Here is an 18694-nt window from a genome sequence, read left to right on the forward strand (position 1 = left end):
CTAAGAGCAATAATTCAAATAAAAGAATTGATTTTACAGGAGAATTTACAGGAGATTGTACAGAATTACTGATGTCAGCAGCATGACACTTTCCAGGGAAGTTTACACTATGCAACTCAATACATTAGTGCAAACAAGCACCAATTAGCTTCAATACTAATATATTTCTTCGATATTTAATATAAAAAATTATTGCCAATTTAAATTTTATTCATAAGCAGTGTGTATGAATAAGCTATGTACGGATATTTTACAGTTCAAATGATCACAATGCTGTCTGGAAATATTCAATAGTATTCACGATCTCTTTAGCTGCCATAACTGGATTTGACTGTTTGTATGTATTCAAGAAAGCTTAGATTATGTACGCAAATGAGTTCTTCTACTTGGAGATTTCGTATACATTTTTTCGGCAGCATATCTTAAAAATAAATAAATGAAATAAATTAAAATTTAAAAAAAACTGAAAGGTTTCAGATTTCAAATTACGTCCAAAGCGACATTTTTTTAACATTTTGTGTGTTACCTTTATTTATTAAATATCATGTTATTTGCACTTAAACCATAAAATTCAGTTCAATAGCAATATCGTAAATAATTTCAAAATGAGCATATCTTTAGAATTTCCGATACACAATTCCGCGCGCTGGAGATAAAAAGGTCCCCATCCGTTGCGTACAGTGTTGCTATTGCTCGCTTCTAAATTGTTGGAGTTTGTTACTAAAAAATTCATTAAACTTTTACAAAATTGATTATAAAACAAATTCCAAATTTCAAATCTGGTCTTCCACATGCCTATATTCATAGGAGGATTAGGTCATTCAAAATTTGATGGCTCTGTGTACTGTTGTTTTATCACAACGCGAGAAATATTCATACATTTACGCAGATTTTTCATTATTTAATTTCTTCAAATATAATGCAGGATTAACATTTGGTGGCAACAGTTTGAAAAGTGATTCGGCGTTTATAGTGATTCAACGCAAAATCACAAAACGAAAACAATAGTCCTTCAGGGAGACAAAGCACCCCTTTGGACTAAAAAAGAAAAAAGAGAGGGAGAGCATGAAATTAGAAACAATTTTTGTATATATAATGAAATTATATGACCCAGAAGACCTTACCAAATTCCATCTGAAGCTATTATTAAAAATTCATCCTCTTTCTCAATATCTTTAACTTTTATAAAAGGATCAGCACTCACACACTGCTGGCAAGGTTCCAGATTTTCATCCTTAAAAACGAAATCTCCTAAAAAAATTAAAACAGCTTATTACATGCATGCCACATTACTTGTTTTCATTATTTTTTATTACATTTTGCATTGAAAAACTCAATTACTTCAGTGGAATGTAGTACATTATAACTGACACATACAGACATAGAATTCAGAAAACGAGAAACATTTATTTCAAAATGCAACCACAAGATTTGTCACTGCAGGCATAATCATACATAGATAAGTGATTAATATCCAAACTTCTTTAATGATATTTGAAAGTAAAAGAAAGATTAAATGGGCCTAAATTAAAAATATCTGCTTGCAAATTCAAAGAGAACTTAAATTAACTAAACTTATGTCCATATATTAAATACTGCATCGCTGGAGGGAGGGAGGGAGTATTGCATTATGAAACTTGGCATAACAATAGTAATCTTAAATTGAAAACTAAATGCAGAAACTATATATGAACACATCTGAGGGCTTGAAGGTTGTGAAGATAAATATAAAATACCAACTGCACACAACTTTATATAGGCTGAAGCAAGCATCCAAAAAATGAATAAAAGATCTGACAGATTTCTGAAAAAAAACATAACACCTCATATAAATTAGATCCGACGAATACACTTTTACAAATCAAGAAAAAGCAATAATATTAGCAAATTATGCTCATGATGGAGTTCCAAAATGGACCACATAAAATAGTTGATTTTATGCAAATCCTACATGGAACCTGATAAGACATCATTTGATGAAGCAACTTATTTTCAGGAATTAATTTAAAGATGAACTTTGATACACTAAAAACTGATTGCTGTTGTGAAATGTGCTTTACAGAGATTTAGAAAGACAGGTGAAAACCACAACAAATTCACTCATAATATAATAGAATAAGAAAGCACTTCAAGATCATTAATAAATGCACAACTGGAAATTTTCTGTCTTTATCACCCACCACATTGATTGTCATTATGGTCAGTGCTCCTAGCTGTTATATTGTTGAGTCCAGGGTTAAATACCAGAGATGGCATAGTGTGTAGCATTTGCATGGCATAGAACCACTCAAAATACATAGCAAACTGAAAAATCCTCTCGAGTGATTTGGTAGTAGGGGAGGAGCCTTTGTTTGTAACACTAGGCATTCTCCATCAAATTTGAGGTACAGGTTACAGCTAGTGCAATAGAATACACTTATATGACCAATGGTAAATTTTTGGTGTCCTACCACAATTATACCTACATTTATCATCCACAACCTAACAAATTCTTCATACAGAATGAATTTTATGTGTAGATACATGACTAAACATTCTAGAAAAAACATACGAGAAGAATTTTGCACATTTAACAGCAAGTAAAGGTTCTGGTATTGTTTACAGGGAAGCTATTAAAAATAAATTATTGCATATGGAGATGCAGATAATTTCTGAGCTATGGAATTAATTTAATATGAACTTTAAAAAAGTCCAAAGACAGCAGAAAGTAACCAAGGACCAATTATGCCTTCCCTGATTAATTTATCCACAGTGAAATCCTATGTTTATACAGTTAAAGTCACAGCTAAATCAGCAAATTTGAGTGCTTAATCAAATGAACAGTACTATAAGAGTTCTTTTAACAATGTAAACCCACCCATTTCGACAGCAGTTCTGTGGAGAGCTCCATATTTAAATGAAAGCTGAAATTTTCTGAGTCTTGTTGCACATTAAAGCTACTTGTAATAGTACAGAAATTTAAACTAGCATTAAAGAAACAGGTCAATAGAATTAGCTAAAAAAATTATACTGTATACAGAAACACTTTAAACTGCATTGCATTAAAGCTAGGTGACACCAAAAATGAAACTTAAATGCATATATATTAATTATATAATTAACATCAAAAGCTAACATCACAGGTATGGCCAAACTGCACCCCATTGAAAAGACTCGTTTGATATAAGCAGCAGTTTTATTTTTGAAATGGATATCATTCAAGGATATATTTTTTTATTACTCAATGATTTAATTTCTTAAATTACACTTTGCATGTAATAATTCAGTTGATTCTGAACTGTCCACTGAGCATTAATTGCGAGAGTAAACACAAAATGGCAAAATATTCCCTTTTTGTGAATTATTTACATGGCTATGTTACCTTTCACAGAAATGGACAGACCGGAAGACCTCAAATTACCAATAAATAAATAATTAAATGCACTCCCCTCCGCTTGCATTTCTTTTATTTCCATCAGTTTCTCATTACACTCCTCTTATGTAGCCTTCTTGCTTCCTCAGAGCTGTGATCCAGTATCTCAGAGAATTTGCATTTGTTGTAGGGTATTACTTTTGATTACTCTTCGAATTGCTTGGATAACTGTTGAAGAAACTTCTTTTAGGGATACAAAGATCTGTCTATGCAAAAGCTTTCTCAATTTGGTGTTTGGTGAATTCAAGTATTGATTTTTTGGTAGGCGAAGTAAAACTTTCAACTCAACACTTGGTCAGCAGATCTATCATAGCCTTCTTACCAACAGGAGTGTGTTATGAATTCCCCAACCCAAAATAAGTCACCTTATCTTTTGAGGATTTTTCTTCAGTTTTTTGCAACCACTCACAAAAATATGCAGCAGCCACAATTTTTCCACTTATCTTCCATAATAATTTCTTAGTAATCTTAAGACACATCATCATTTACATCATTTAAGATTGTGCACATTGAAATTCTGCGCTGTGGGTAGGATGGTCTTCACTGCACTGCAGCAATTTAACTTTGGTTGAGTCTCTGACCAATACTTCATAAGCAGAAATTATTTGAGAGAGAAATTATTCAGCTTTGTTATCAAATCTGTTTAAACAATACTGATCCAAACACTGAGGGATCCATCCAGCACCAATTTTTCTACAAAATTACTGACAAAATATAAAATATTGATGCTGGCGAAATTTTCTAGCATGTTATTTAATCATATTCTCCCTTTTTAGCCCGTCGTAAAAGGTAAACTCCCTTTGTTTGTTATGTTTCTGGTCATTTTACAATTATCTTGCAAGGACATTTTGCAAACCTGACATGTCCTGCGAGAAAAGTCACCCAGTCACCCGACAGAAAACTGCACAAGAATCAGCCTGATCACTACAAATTTCATGCAATGTATTGTGATATTCTGTTAGAATTCTGCCATGCAAAATTTAGTTCTGGAATGCTATCTTTAAATTTCTAACATCAAAGATTATTATTCCCCCCCCTACTCCCGTCCGCGAAACTTCTGCCATTAAGTGATGATCAGGCTAGTAAATTTACGAATGAAAATGAGAATTAAAACTACAATTAAAAGAGTTGTCAATTCCAAGAGATTAAGTCAAAGATTATTCGGTACTTTTCCGTTTCGCTGGAGCAAATCTCACCAAGCAGACTCTATTGGCGACACGATACAGTATACAGATAAAAATTTTTAACAAATGTGAGTTCTAAGAATTTCTTTATTTTGAAGCCATAAACATTTTAATATTTAAAATTTTATAAAAAGCCAATCAATTTGTAAAAAGACATTAATTTAAGGATTTATTATGCTTTCATGGTTCAACATCTTGATTTGCCAGTTCATAACACGTGACCCCATGTGATCTCATCTAATGTAAACTGCGCTACAAAAATCTAATTCTCTCAGTAACTATCTACATTAATTTCAAGCTAAATCTTAATTCGGAATACAAGTTCAAAATGCAAGAATTATTTCAATTCGTACAAAAAGCTTACTTAGAAATTATGTGAAACCACAGTGCTTTACTTCGCTAGTGCATTCTCATTAGAATTGATGAATTTAATATTTGACTTTCCCTTTTCTATATTTTCGCCTTCGGGTGAGCGGTGTGATTGCATCCTAATTGACAAATTATCGTGAATGGCCTTAGGGCATAAAATTGAGCTATATGGTAAAAATTCTATGTAATTTTATGCCAGTATTGAAAGAAACAATCTGATAAGAAAGGGGTGCAACTTGTTTTGAAAATGAGGTGTAAAAGGTTCCTAGCGAGGATATTGGGTTTGGCATCAATTGTACCACTATTGGCTACTTTATCGCCTGTGTTGGCAATACGGAAAAGTACCAATTATTTATACTACCAATTACATTTCAGACAATCATTACTTCAATGCCACACTCTTAACTCAGGTGGACACTTGCTTTTGCTTTAAATCTTTTACCAAATAATATAGATGCATACAACCTGTCTCACCATTAAGGATTATCAGAAATCAAGATAGGAATTCTAATAGGAAATGTGAAGTTGTTATGAAAAACTGAGCAGAATATCTATGGCACTGTTGTGAAAAGCAGAACACAGCAACTTAATGATTGCTACTGAAGATAAAGCAAAGGGAAGATGTAAGAGAAAAGAAGTATAGGCTTAAGTACAAATCGCATAATTCTTTGTTCTTTAAATAATGCATAACATTCATTAACTGCCACACTTAACTATATTAGACAACTATCTTTGCATGCAGTCAACACTTGGGAATATTAACCCTTTGATGGTTTTGAACGAGTTCAGCTCGCAATCGAATCGTGCTTCATAATGTGCGCAAACGAGTTCTGCTCGGGAGCAAGATTTCAACCGAAATGGTTAGAAACGAGCACTACTCGCATAGTGAAAATTTTTCCCCAATGTGCACTGACGACCTGAGCTTGTTCACCATTATTATTCTGCATTGATTATGTTACAAAGTAATCCTACTTGTGAAATTTAGTTAGTTTACAGATGGCAGTACGGGTTCCATGAATTTCTTTTCATAATGAAGGGGTAATTTTTTTTTTTTACCTTGTTCTTTTTATGCATATTTTGGCACGTTTTCAGAGTGTTTGTAAAGTAAAATGGCTCAAAAGCAAGAGTAAGATAATTATGATTGTGATACAGAAAGCTTATCAAGTTTTGAGTCTGACAAAGACTTTGTTCACAGTATATCAAGCTCAGAAGACGATCCAAGCGACGAGGAAGATTTTTCAAGTGTTCAACAGTGGTGTAAAATTCATTAAAGTTCTCATGCTCCAAGCCAATTTAGTTTTACTGGTTAGTTTACGATTTAGTTTTAAAGTATATCACACACAAAAAGATTTCTAGGTAATTACTGTATTTAAATGCTTCATAAAGTTTTACATTGGTTGTATTTATTTAGTCCTTTCAATTTAATATTTATAATTAACTATTATTTATATAATTGATTATAATCATTTATAATTTACTATTTAATAACTATCATTTATTATATATTTTAAAGTACATAAAAACTGTTATTTATGTACAACAAGTACTTTAAGAAATTTTTAAAACATGTGAGGGGAGCTATCTACGTCATAGCCAGAGCAGGGTGAGATTTTCGGAAGAACGGTGGAGAAAACACCTGCCACTTTCGACTACTGTTTACTCATAATACTGAGCGAATTAAGTAAATGAAAACTGTTCATTTCCCTAACCATCAAAGGGTTAAATGATATTAACAGAAGTATATCAATTCTTCAAACACTGAAAAAAGGAGAAGATTCCACAATAGTATCAGAAACATCAGCATTCAACCTACAACATGGGCATGTATCATACATTTTATTAAATTTTTAAATATATCAAGGAATTTTCATGTTTGTAAGAATTTGGTTAAAAGATCCATCTGAAATACACACCCTCCTCACTTTTGGAACTTTTGTAAATACGAAACAAAATTCTACTCACAGTGAGCAAAGTAAAAAGGAATACAATATAAAAAATGATTGGTGAAAAGAAAAAAATCAAGTGCTGATAGTGATAGTGCAAAAAAGTGACAAACTTTCATTTGAAAAAATGTTGCTAAAAGTTGCCTTTTGACCCTTAGGGGGGATCAAGATCGGAATTCTGACAAATTTGCTGAAGTAAAGTCAGCTGTGCAAGATGTCATACAATGCTATCATCTTATTTATGACTAAAGAAAATGAAAACCTGTTCAGACAAGTTTAGATATTTCATCACAAATATTCTCTTTACTTTTTGATGAGTCTGACTCACCAAAACTAGACTATTGAAGACCTACTAGTCTTATCCTCATTCCATTCCCACATGCTTCAAAGACAGCAATCCAAGGTATGTACTATATAATGAAGTAATTCTTTATTTATCTACAACATACTGCACGTAAAACTTAAAATATATTATTTATCTGTTTTAGTACTTTTAATCATTTATTTGAGAATATTTCTAGCTTTTATTTCATGAACATCATTAGGAAATGTGCATAGCGAACCTAGTACCAATTTAAGTACAAATTCATGGTAGAAACATTTGTTCGAAAAATACTTGTTCATAAGGTGGGCAGGGTCTGCACACCATCTGTAAGAAATTTCTATGGGAATATAAATGCGATCTTTTATTTTGCATGAATGATCATCCTAGTCATGAAATTTCATTTTTGTTCCTTTAATCAGAGATTTCATGACAAAAGAGATGCTGGAGGTAGAAATTTCACTTTGATTGCATCATCCATTTTGCAATGCTGCTACTATGTGCATTATTTGTAAAATGATCAATGCTAACTGGCATTATGGTGTGCTAAATATGCACTTCACATTTTTGAGAGCAGTACTACGAATATTTACTAGATTTTAACTATTGTTGGGAGGAAAAACAGAAATAGATCAAATACAATAGTTCCTTAAGTACCTAAAATAAGAATAATAAGAGAGGAAAGATCGGACAAGGTACTTAATGGTGTGGTGTGGTGTGGTGTATTTAATTATGGCAAAGCACACTAGGGCTATCTGCCTAAGGGGAGGGATGCCTTCGTGGAGGACTTTTTAAGAGAAACTGGCTTGTATGCACATTACACATGGGGAAAACCACAAAAACACACATGCAGCCAGCCCGTTCGCGGGATTCGAACCTCGGACTGAACTACCAGTGTTCCGCAACTTTACCGCTCGGCCGCTGGTGGGCATCAGAAGTTTTAAATAAAACTTGAAATCTGCATTCCATGAAAAACAAAATTAAGAATACAGTTTCTAACAATGTAAATACATTTAGAAAGATAAATTTAGTAAATGAAGTGCATAATTAAATTCTTGAACCTTGTTCATTTTCTCGATGTAATTTTGATAATTGAATAACTATTCAAAATTCAGCATCTATGGTTTCACCTAGTTGATACCCAGAGCCATGCACATGATGGAGCATTTAAGACTTGGCATAAGTATTTCACATATCACAACTGCAACAATAGTGTTCTTTTTAATGAACACTAATACTCATCATTAATGAAATTTATCTTTCTGAAGTTCTGAATTAAAACTAGAAATTTCTAGGATGGTATCCCAAAAATTCGAGTGATCAGAAAAATCTCAAGACAGTACTAGAACTTTGACTTTTATTTAAACTTCATGGGATTTGAATATCTGAATGTCTCACCACCCCCTCCTCCAGACAAAAAAAAAAGAAGTTACTTCTAATTCAGATCTAATTGATTAACTCAATTACACCAGACAATATTTACTCTCAGAATTTTACTTTTCATATTAATTATGCAGAAAGAACAAAATTATTGCTATTCATATAAAAGTTTAGAAATATCGGTAGCTTGTAGAGGGATTTACAATTTTTTGAGCACAAAGCATCAAAAATCAACTGCACACTTGCTGGGTTATAAGACATGTATCTTTTACATGCCAACTGCCTAACAATTAATGCCATGAAAACATTTGAAATGTGTACAGACAGTATAATTTTTTACTCTACTGCCCTATTATTGGAGGAATAGAAAAAGGTACGAGATCCAGTCAACAAAATTCATGTGATAACAAATTATCATCCACCACACTTTTAATTCTAACAACCCTCAAAAAAAGAACTACTTTCACTCTTGATTAATAATTCAGTACATCTGAATGACACTTGCACATGCCAACTACTTATTTTGAAATTTTAAATACGTTTCCATTCCCCTCCATTCCTTTCATATTCAAATCAATAAACATCACAATTATACTGTTTTAAAGACATTAGCACACACACACACACACATATATATATATATATATATTTACATTAACATATTAAACATCAAGCACTTTTATCTACCTTTCCATTTAGCCCATGATTTCCAATTTAACCACTATGTTAGGAGCTAGAGATCTATGTAATTGGAGAAAAAGAACATATTTAATTGTATACCATCAATCAACAATGACAAATGTGACCTGAATGAAAAGTGCACTCTGCCAGTAAGTGGTGACTTACATGACCTGAACAAAAAGGAAACTGTCAATCACTAGTGATTCATAGATCTAAAAAAAAAAAAAAAAAAAAAAAAAAAAAAAAAAAAAAAAAACCCACTCACTGACATTGTGCTTAATGCATTAACTGTACACTTGTCATAAATGTTTTAAGTTTCTGTGACTGCTTAAAAAGAATGATATAAAAGAAATTTCAAATTCCTAACAAAAAGTAAATTTACATTTCACACATCTCATCTCACAATAAATCAAATACAATCCATAAGTTTGAAAGGTCTTCAAGCTATTGCCTATAAGCTAAAGTGACACTGCGGTTCCTTCGCAAAGCAGTTTAAACACAAAGTATTTTAATATTATTTCAAATTTTGCAGCTCATGTGCAAAATTCTTGACCTCACATGTCCTTTTAAGTCTAGTTAGATTGCCTTTCTTCCATTATATATATATATATATATATATATACACAAAATAGCATAGACTTTCTAGATCTTCAAATCATTAACTACAAAAAAATTTTACTTTTTGACAAAACAAGAAACTTCAATTTCAATACTAACAAATTAATAAATTGGAACTCCAACATATCCAAAAAAGTAATTAACAATACTATAATTAATCAAATACAACGAATTAAAACTATATGCACGGATACAATAGATTTACAACGCGAAATTTTGATCCTTATAGAAATTCTCAAAAATAATCCAATTCCCTTTCAATTTATCAACCATTGCCTTAAAAGAGCAGGCGTTAAATACTCACTCTAAATCATTTAACTGATAGGGATATGATAATTTATTCCTAAACCTGAGAAGGCGGTATAAGTTGGATGACTGTCAGTTGAAAGATTTGTATATAGTGTAATTACTCAATTGTATATATTGCAAAAAGCTAATTGTCTTCAGACATATACTGTTACTAAAAAAATGGGCCTATTTCCTGCCTTTAGACTGTCTATTAGCTCTTCGACAGCGAAAATGCCTTTTTCCTTTCTTAAATTCTTAATCATTGCGACACGACAATTAGCCAGAAATTAATTAATTTCCATTCACTAGTATTTTCAAAAAATCTTAACAAACGGTCTCTCTCAGATAAGAACTCCACAAAATACATCCCTCAAGAATTCCAAGTCCCACCCACTACCATAAATTACTTCACCCAAGTCTTACCGACTGATATTATTCAAAGCCCCTACTGCCGCTAAGAATTTTCGGACACCCTACACTTCTGACTCAGACACGAAGTACCCACTTTGTACCCACTTTATATATTATCTCCATCCTTTTTAAGTTTTAAAGTTCTTATACAAAAACATTACTGTATTGAAGGTTAGCAGCCTCCTTACTTTTATATCTTGCTAGTTTAACTCATATTGAAATCACTAAATGTCATTCCACTAGATGACAAACTTGAAAATTTAACGCCATGCCTGCTACAGGTAAACCCAAAAAACAATTTCTATGAAAAACATTTAACTGTATTTACATGATTACATGCGGTACTTGACATATTAAATATATAGGACAGACTAAAAACAATCTTAACTTTCGAATCAATAACCATAGAGCTCCAATCAAAAAATTCAACACACAAAAAAATAGCATTAAAATAAAATCAGCAGAATTAGAACACTTTAAACACCATGACTTCAACTCTATTCAACTTCAGATACTAGATATAATACCCAATCACAAAACACGAATTTTTCAGGAATCTCTCTATATACTAAAACAACGTTCACTTTATCCATATGGACTTAACACTTATATACATAGTCATAGAGATACTTGTACGAAGTCTATTTTCAGCCAATTTAAACTCTACAGCATCAAAACGCAGAGAGGAAAAAGAGGAAGCAAAATAAAAAATAATGCGAGATTTTTATCCACTTTGGATACACTTGCATTGAAAAAACAATTGAAATGTTTTTTTGACTCAGACTGCTTTCCCAAGAAACTTCTCAACTGGTTACACTCCTGTACTAATAAATTCCTTATCAAACTAAATAAATTCATTCAAGAAAGCTACGACGACATACAAATCATTAAAGACATGATTCTTGATTTTATTCTTTTCAGACTCTCTAATAGTCTCACTCAACGCAAAATTTATTTTAAAGTCAATTTTCTGCATCCGCAGTTTGACAATATTCATTTCTCAAGAATCATCAGAGATTGTAAAGATTACTTCCCCGCAGTTGACACAATACCAATGATTGCATTTAAATATAAAAGGACCTTAAGGAACTTGCTTACTAACTACCATGAAATAGATGAAACTGCAGAATGACATTGTAAGACACCAATTTACAGCAATTACGTAGATTCTCATCACCAGCTTATAATTAATGGCAACCTGAATATCATACAAAACCATCAACTAAAAACACTAATGAGTTATGGTACAAAATTTAGACCAGTTAGAAACATGACTACAAATTACTGTTACAAGACTTTCGAAAACAACATCAACGAATTTATAGTTAAAGCAAGCTATCAACTGAATTTACCCATAGATACCTTCTTAAAATGGAAAGCTAAAATTCTTCAACGCATATCCACAGAAATCAGTCACCTCAAATTTAAAAGTACACTGAATTGGTGGCAACTTACATCAGATATTAATAAATTAAAACAGCTTTTTACTATTACAAAAATAGATAAAGCAACTAATAACTTTAGCATTATATGAAAACAATTCTACACTGAGATTATTCATAAAGAACTTCTCAACGCAACTACTTATCAATTAGCCAACCTTACAGAAACATCTATAATAAACAGGATTAAAACTTTTCATAAGAAACTCAATATTACTTTCAATGCAAACTACAACAGATTTACTAATCTTTATGCGATTCCCAAATTCCATAAAACACCATTAAAATTTAGATTTATAGCTAATGGAACTAATAATTACAAGAAAAATATAGACTATTATTTTTCAATTCAACTTAATAAAATCTGTAAATTTATTTTCAATGATTGTAACACTAATCATAACTATTGCTGGATCATTCATAATAACACTCCTGTCATTAATACCATTCATACCATTAACATCCAAAACATTAACTGCTATGATTTTGAAAACTTATATACCTCACTTCCTCTAGAAGAAATCTATACCAGTCTACTTGATCTACCAATACTTTTCCCTAATATACTCAATATCATGACTCTTGACAAATGGAAAACCTACCTAAAATGCACTTTTTCATAACTATATCAAGTTTCAAAATCAACTTTTTAAACAAGTTAGAGGATTGCCAATGGGCTTACATTCCAGCACCTCGATATGTAATATCTTTTTATTTGTCAAAGAATTTAACTTCCAAAAAAATCTACAACCAAAAGAGTTAAATTACTACAAACACACCTACAGATATATTGATGACCTTATTACAATTAATAATTTTGGTAAAATTGAAAACTCCGACATATATCCGAATTGTCTTAAACTTAATAAAACTAATAATTCACAAAATAGCATAGACTTTCTAGATCTTCAAATCATTAACTACAAAAAAATTTTACTTTTTGACAAAACAAGAAACTTCAATTTCAATACTAACAAATTAATAAATTGGAACTCCAACATATCCAAAAAAGTAATTAACAATACTATAATTAATCAAATACAACGAATTAAAACTATATACACAGATACAATAGATTTACAACGCGAAATTTTGATCCTTATCAAAATTCTCAAAAATAATCTAATTCCCTTTCAATTTATCAACCATTGCCTTAAAAGAGCAGGCGTTAAATACTCACTCTAAATCATTTAACTGATAGGGATATGATAATTTATTCCTAAACCTGAGAAGGCGGTATAAGTTGGATGACTGTCAGTTGAAAGATTTGTATATAGTGTAATTACTCAATTGTATATAATGTAAAAAGCTAATTGTCTTCAGACATATACTGTTACTAAAAAAATGGGCCTATTTCCTGCCTTTAGACTGTCTATTAGCTCTCGGACAGCGAAAATGCCTTTTTCCTTTCTTAAATTCTTAATCATTGCAACACGACAATTAGCCAGAAATTAATTAATTTCCATTCACTAGTATTTTCAAAAAATCTTAACAAACGGTCTCTCTCAGATAAGAACTCCACAAAATACATCCCTCAAGAATTCCAAGTCCCACCCACTACCATAAATTACTTCACCCAAGTCTTACCGACTGATATTATTCAAAGCCCCTACTGCCGCTAAGAATTTTCGGACACCCTACACTTCTGAGTCAGACACGAAGAGAACACTTTGCCAACTCCCCCACTAGAAAGAATGTAAGTTACTTAATACCTTTCTGGCCTTTATATCTTCATGTACATTCACTGATCTTATTTATATTATATTATTTTTATATTTTCTTTGATTTGTTTTTACAAAGTTTGCATTATTTATCTTTTTTATAATCTTCTATGTTTATTTCAACTTTACTTTGAATTCGATTTCATAATGACAATTTCCAATGTTTAATTTCTACAAATAATATAGTACTCAAATGCGTAACGATGAAAGTGTCGGGGACGGTTACTCGAGTTTTACAGGATTTCTCTACAGTAATTGATTTTTACTCCAAATTGAATTGACTAAAATGCTTCATGAGAATAAGTTCTTGAGTATCAGCATTAGTTCATAATTCCTACTATTCGGGGAAATATTTGGCCTGACTAGAATTGCCGGTTTGGCTTTAACTTATAACTGGAGTATAGACGAAACACTTTCGTATTTACGTATTTTTATCAATTATTGTTCATTGAACGGGAGTTGGTTTGTTCCCCTTGAAAAGTCAACTAATTTCCGATCAATGACAATGATTACATGTTTTAATTTTTCCTTTTACAATTGAAATATTATTCTTCGTGATGATTTAACTCCAGTCCCCGTTAAAACATTATTAACATTTTGCTTTCAAATTACTTCAAAACATCTTTCAAAATATAACTTACCAGTATGGATGCACACTTTTAAAATAATTCTACTTTAATTAAACTTAGGAGATAATATAATCAATTAATCAATACTGTTTAGGAAATAAATTATTATTAACTAACTTTGCAGCAATTGCGCAAGTAATAATAACTTGTATTCGCACTAAATGGATTTAAGATCATACAACATTTGATATGCTAAATAGCAGCTATTAGCGCTATTTATCTCTTACCTAATGTACCCACTTTATATATTATCTCCATCCTTTTTAAGTTTTAAAGTTCTTATACAAAAACTTTACTGTATTGAAGGTTAGCAGCCTCCTTACTTTTATATCTTGCTAGTTTAACTCATATTGAAATCACTAAATGTCATTCCACTAGATGACAAACTTGAAAATTTAACGCCATGCCTGCTACAGGTAAACCCAAAAAACAATTTCTATGAAAAACATTTAACTGTATTTACATGATTACATGCGGTACTTGACATGTTAAATATATAGGACAGACTAAAAACAATCTTAACTTTCGAATCAATAACCATAGAGCTCCAATCAAAAAATTCAACACACAAAAAAATAGCATTAAAATAAAATCAGCAGAATTAGAACACTTTAAACACCATGACTTCAACTCTATTCAACTTCAGATACTAGATATAATACCCAATCACAAAACACGAATTTTTCAGGAATCTCTCTATATACTAAAACAACGTTCACTTTATCCATATGGACTTAACACTTATATACATAGTCATAGTGATACTTCTACGAAGTCTATTTTCAGCCAATTTAAACTCTACAGCATCAAAACGCAGAGAGGAAAAAGAGGAAGCAAAATAAAAAATAATGCGAGATTTTTATCCACTTTGGATACACTTGCATTGAAAAAACAATTGAAATGTTTTTTTGACTCAGACTGCTTTCCCAAGAAACTTCTCAACTGGTTACACTCCTGTACTAATAAATTCCTTATCAAACTAAATAAATTCATTCAAGAAAGCTACGACGACATACAAATCATTAAAGACATGATTCTTGATTTTATTCTTTTCAGACTCTCTAATAGTCTCACTCAACGCAAAATTTATTTTAGTCAATTTTCTGCATCCGCAGTTTGACAATATTCATTTCTTAAGAATCATCAGAGATTGTAAAGATTACTTCCCCGCAGTTGACACAATACCAATGATTGCATTTAAATATCAAAGGACCTTAAGCAACTTGCTTACTAACCACCATGAAATAGATGAAACTGCAGAATGACATTGTAAGACACCAATTTATAGCAATTACGTAGATTCTCATCACCAGCACATGAATACTGGCAACCTGAATATCATACAAAACCATCAACTAAAAACACTAATGAGTTATGGTACAAAATTTAGACCAGTTAGAAACATGACTACAAATTACTGTTACAAGACTTTCGAAAACAACATCAACGAATTTATAGTTAAAGCAAGCTATCAACTGAATTTACCCATAGATACCTTCTTAAAATGGAAAGCTAAAATTCTTCAACACATATCCACAGAAATCAGTCACCTCAAATTTAAAAGTACACTGAATTGGTCGCAACTTACATCAGATATTAATAAATTAAAACAGCTTTTTACTATTACAAAAATAGATAAAGCAACTAATAACTTTAGCATTATATGAAAACAATTCTACACTGAGATTATTCATAAAGAACTTCTCAACGCAACTACTTATCAATTAGCCAACCTTACAGAAACATCTATAATAAACAGGATTAAAACTTTTCATAAGAAACTCAATATTACTTTCAATGCAAACTACAACAGATTTACTAATCTTTATGCGATTCCCAAATTCCATAAAACACCATTAAAATTTAGATTTATAGCTAATGGAACTAATAATTACAAGAAAAATATAGACTATTATTTTTCAATTCAACTTAATAAAATCTGTAAATTTATTTTCAATGATTGTAACACTAATCATAACTATTGCTGGATCATTCATAATAACACTCCTGTCATTAATACCATTCATACCATTAACATCCAAAACATTAACTGCTATGATTTTGAAAACTTATATACCTCACTTCCTCTAGAAGAAATCTATACCAGTCTACTTGATCTACCAATACTTTTCCCTAATATACTCAATATCATGACTCTTGACAAATGGAAAACCTACCTAAAATGCACACTTTTTCATAACTACATCAAGTTTCAAAATCAACTTTTTAAACAAGTCAGAGGATTGCCAATGGGCTTACATTCCAGCACCTCGATCTGTAATATCTTTTTATTTGTCAAAGAATTTAACTTCCAAAAAAATCTACAACCAAAAGAGTTAAATTACTACAAACACACCTACAGATATATTGATGACCTTATTACAATTAATAATTTTGGTAAAATTGAAAACTCCGACATTTATCCGAATTGTCTTAAACTTAATAAAACTAATAATTCACAAAATAGCATAGACTTTCTAGATCTTCAAATCATTAACTACAAAAAAATTTTACTTTTTGACAAAACAAGAAACTTCAATTTCAATACTAACAAATTAATAAATTGGAACTCCAACATATCCAAAAAAGTAATTAACAATACTATAATTAATCAAATACAACGAATTAAAACTATATACACAGATACAATAGATTTACAACGCGAAATTTTGATCCTTATCAAAATTCTCACAAATAATCTAATTCCCTTTCAATTTATCAACCATTGCCTTAAAAGAGCAGGCGTTAAATACTCACTCTAAATCATTTAACTGATAGGGATATGATAATTTATTCCTAAACCTGAGAAGGCGGTATAAGTTGGATGACTGTCAGTTGAAAGATTTGTATATAGTGTAATTACTCAATTGTATATATTGCAAAAAGCTAATTGTCTTCAGACATATACTGTTACTAAAAAAATGGGCCTATTTCCTGCCTTTAGACTGTCTATTAGCTCTTGGACAGCGAAAATGCCTTTTTCCTTTCTTAAATTCTTAATCATTGCAACACGACAATTAGCCAGAAATTAATTAATTTCCATTCACTAGTATTTTCAAAAAATCTTAACAAACGGTCTCTCTCAGATAAGAACTCCACAAAATACATCCCTCAAGAATTCCAAGTCCCACCCACTACCATAAATTACTTCACCCAAGTCTTACCGACTGATATTATTCAAAGCCCCTTCATTGAACGGGAGTTGGTTTGTTCCCCTTGAAAAGTCAACTAATTTCCGATCAATGACAATGATTACATGTTTTAATTTTTCCTTTTACAATTGAAATATTATTCTTTGTGATGATTTAACTCCAGTCCCCATTAAAACATTATTAACATTTTGCTTTCAAATTACTTCAAAACATCTTTCAAAATATAACTTACCAGTATGGATGCACACTTTTAAAATAATTCTACTTTAAATAAACTTAGGAGATAATATAATCAATTAATCATTACTGTTTAGGAAATAAATTATTATTAACTAACTTTGCAGCAATTGCGCAAGTAATAATAACTTGTATTCGCACTAAATGGATTTAAGATCATACAACATTTGATATGCTAAATAGCAGCTATTAGCGCTATTTATCTCTTACCTAATGTACCCACTTTATATATTATCTCCATCCTTTTTAAGTTTTAAAGTTCTTATACAAAAACTTTACTGTATTGAAGGTTAGCAGCCTCCTTACTTTTATATCTTGCTAGTTTAACTCATATTGAAATCACTAAATGTCATTCCACTAGATGACAAACTTGAAAATTTAACGCCATGCCTGCTACAGGTAAACCCAAAAAACAATTTCTATGAAAAACATTTAACTGTATTTACATGATTACATGCGGTACTTGACATATTAAATATATAGGACAGACTAAAAACAATCTTAACTTTCGAATCAATAACCATAGAGCTCCAATCAAAAAATTCAACACACAAAAAAATAGCATTAAAATAAAATCAGCAGAATTAGAACACTTTAAACACCATGACTTCAACTCTATTCAACTTCAGATACTAGATATAATACCCAATCACAAAACACGAATTTTTCAGGAATCTCTCTATATACTAAAACAACGTTCACTTTATCCATATGGACTTAACACTTATATACATAGTCATAGAGATACTTGTACGAAGTCTATTTTCAGCCAATTTAAACTCTACAGCATCAAAACGCAGAGAGGAAAAAGAGGAAGCAAAATAAAAAATAATGCGAGATTTTTATCCACTTTGGATACACTTGCATTGAAAAAACAATTGAAATGTTTTTTTGACTCAGACTGC

General features: G+C 31.0%; 1 protein-coding gene across 1 annotated transcript in view; it reads right to left on the minus strand.

Annotated features, from left to right (window-relative positions):
* The window catches only part of LOC118180933 (uncharacterized), a 206662-nt gene that overhangs the window by 62473 nt on the left and 125495 nt on the right, over window positions 1-18694 (minus strand). The window contains exon 10 of the mRNA XM_085807381.1: window positions 1125-1251. Within this exon, the coding sequence (XP_085663507.1) occupies window positions 1125-1251 (127 nt within the window). The remainder of the gene's footprint in view (window positions 1-1124; window positions 1252-18694) is intronic.

Source organism: Stegodyphus dumicola, chromosome X1 (genome assembly GCF_044657685.1).
Source record: "Stegodyphus dumicola isolate Sdum_Otavi_A_Nest chromosome X1, ASM4465768v1".
Lineage (NCBI taxonomy): Eukaryota > Metazoa > Arthropoda > Arachnida > Araneae > Eresidae > Stegodyphus > Stegodyphus dumicola.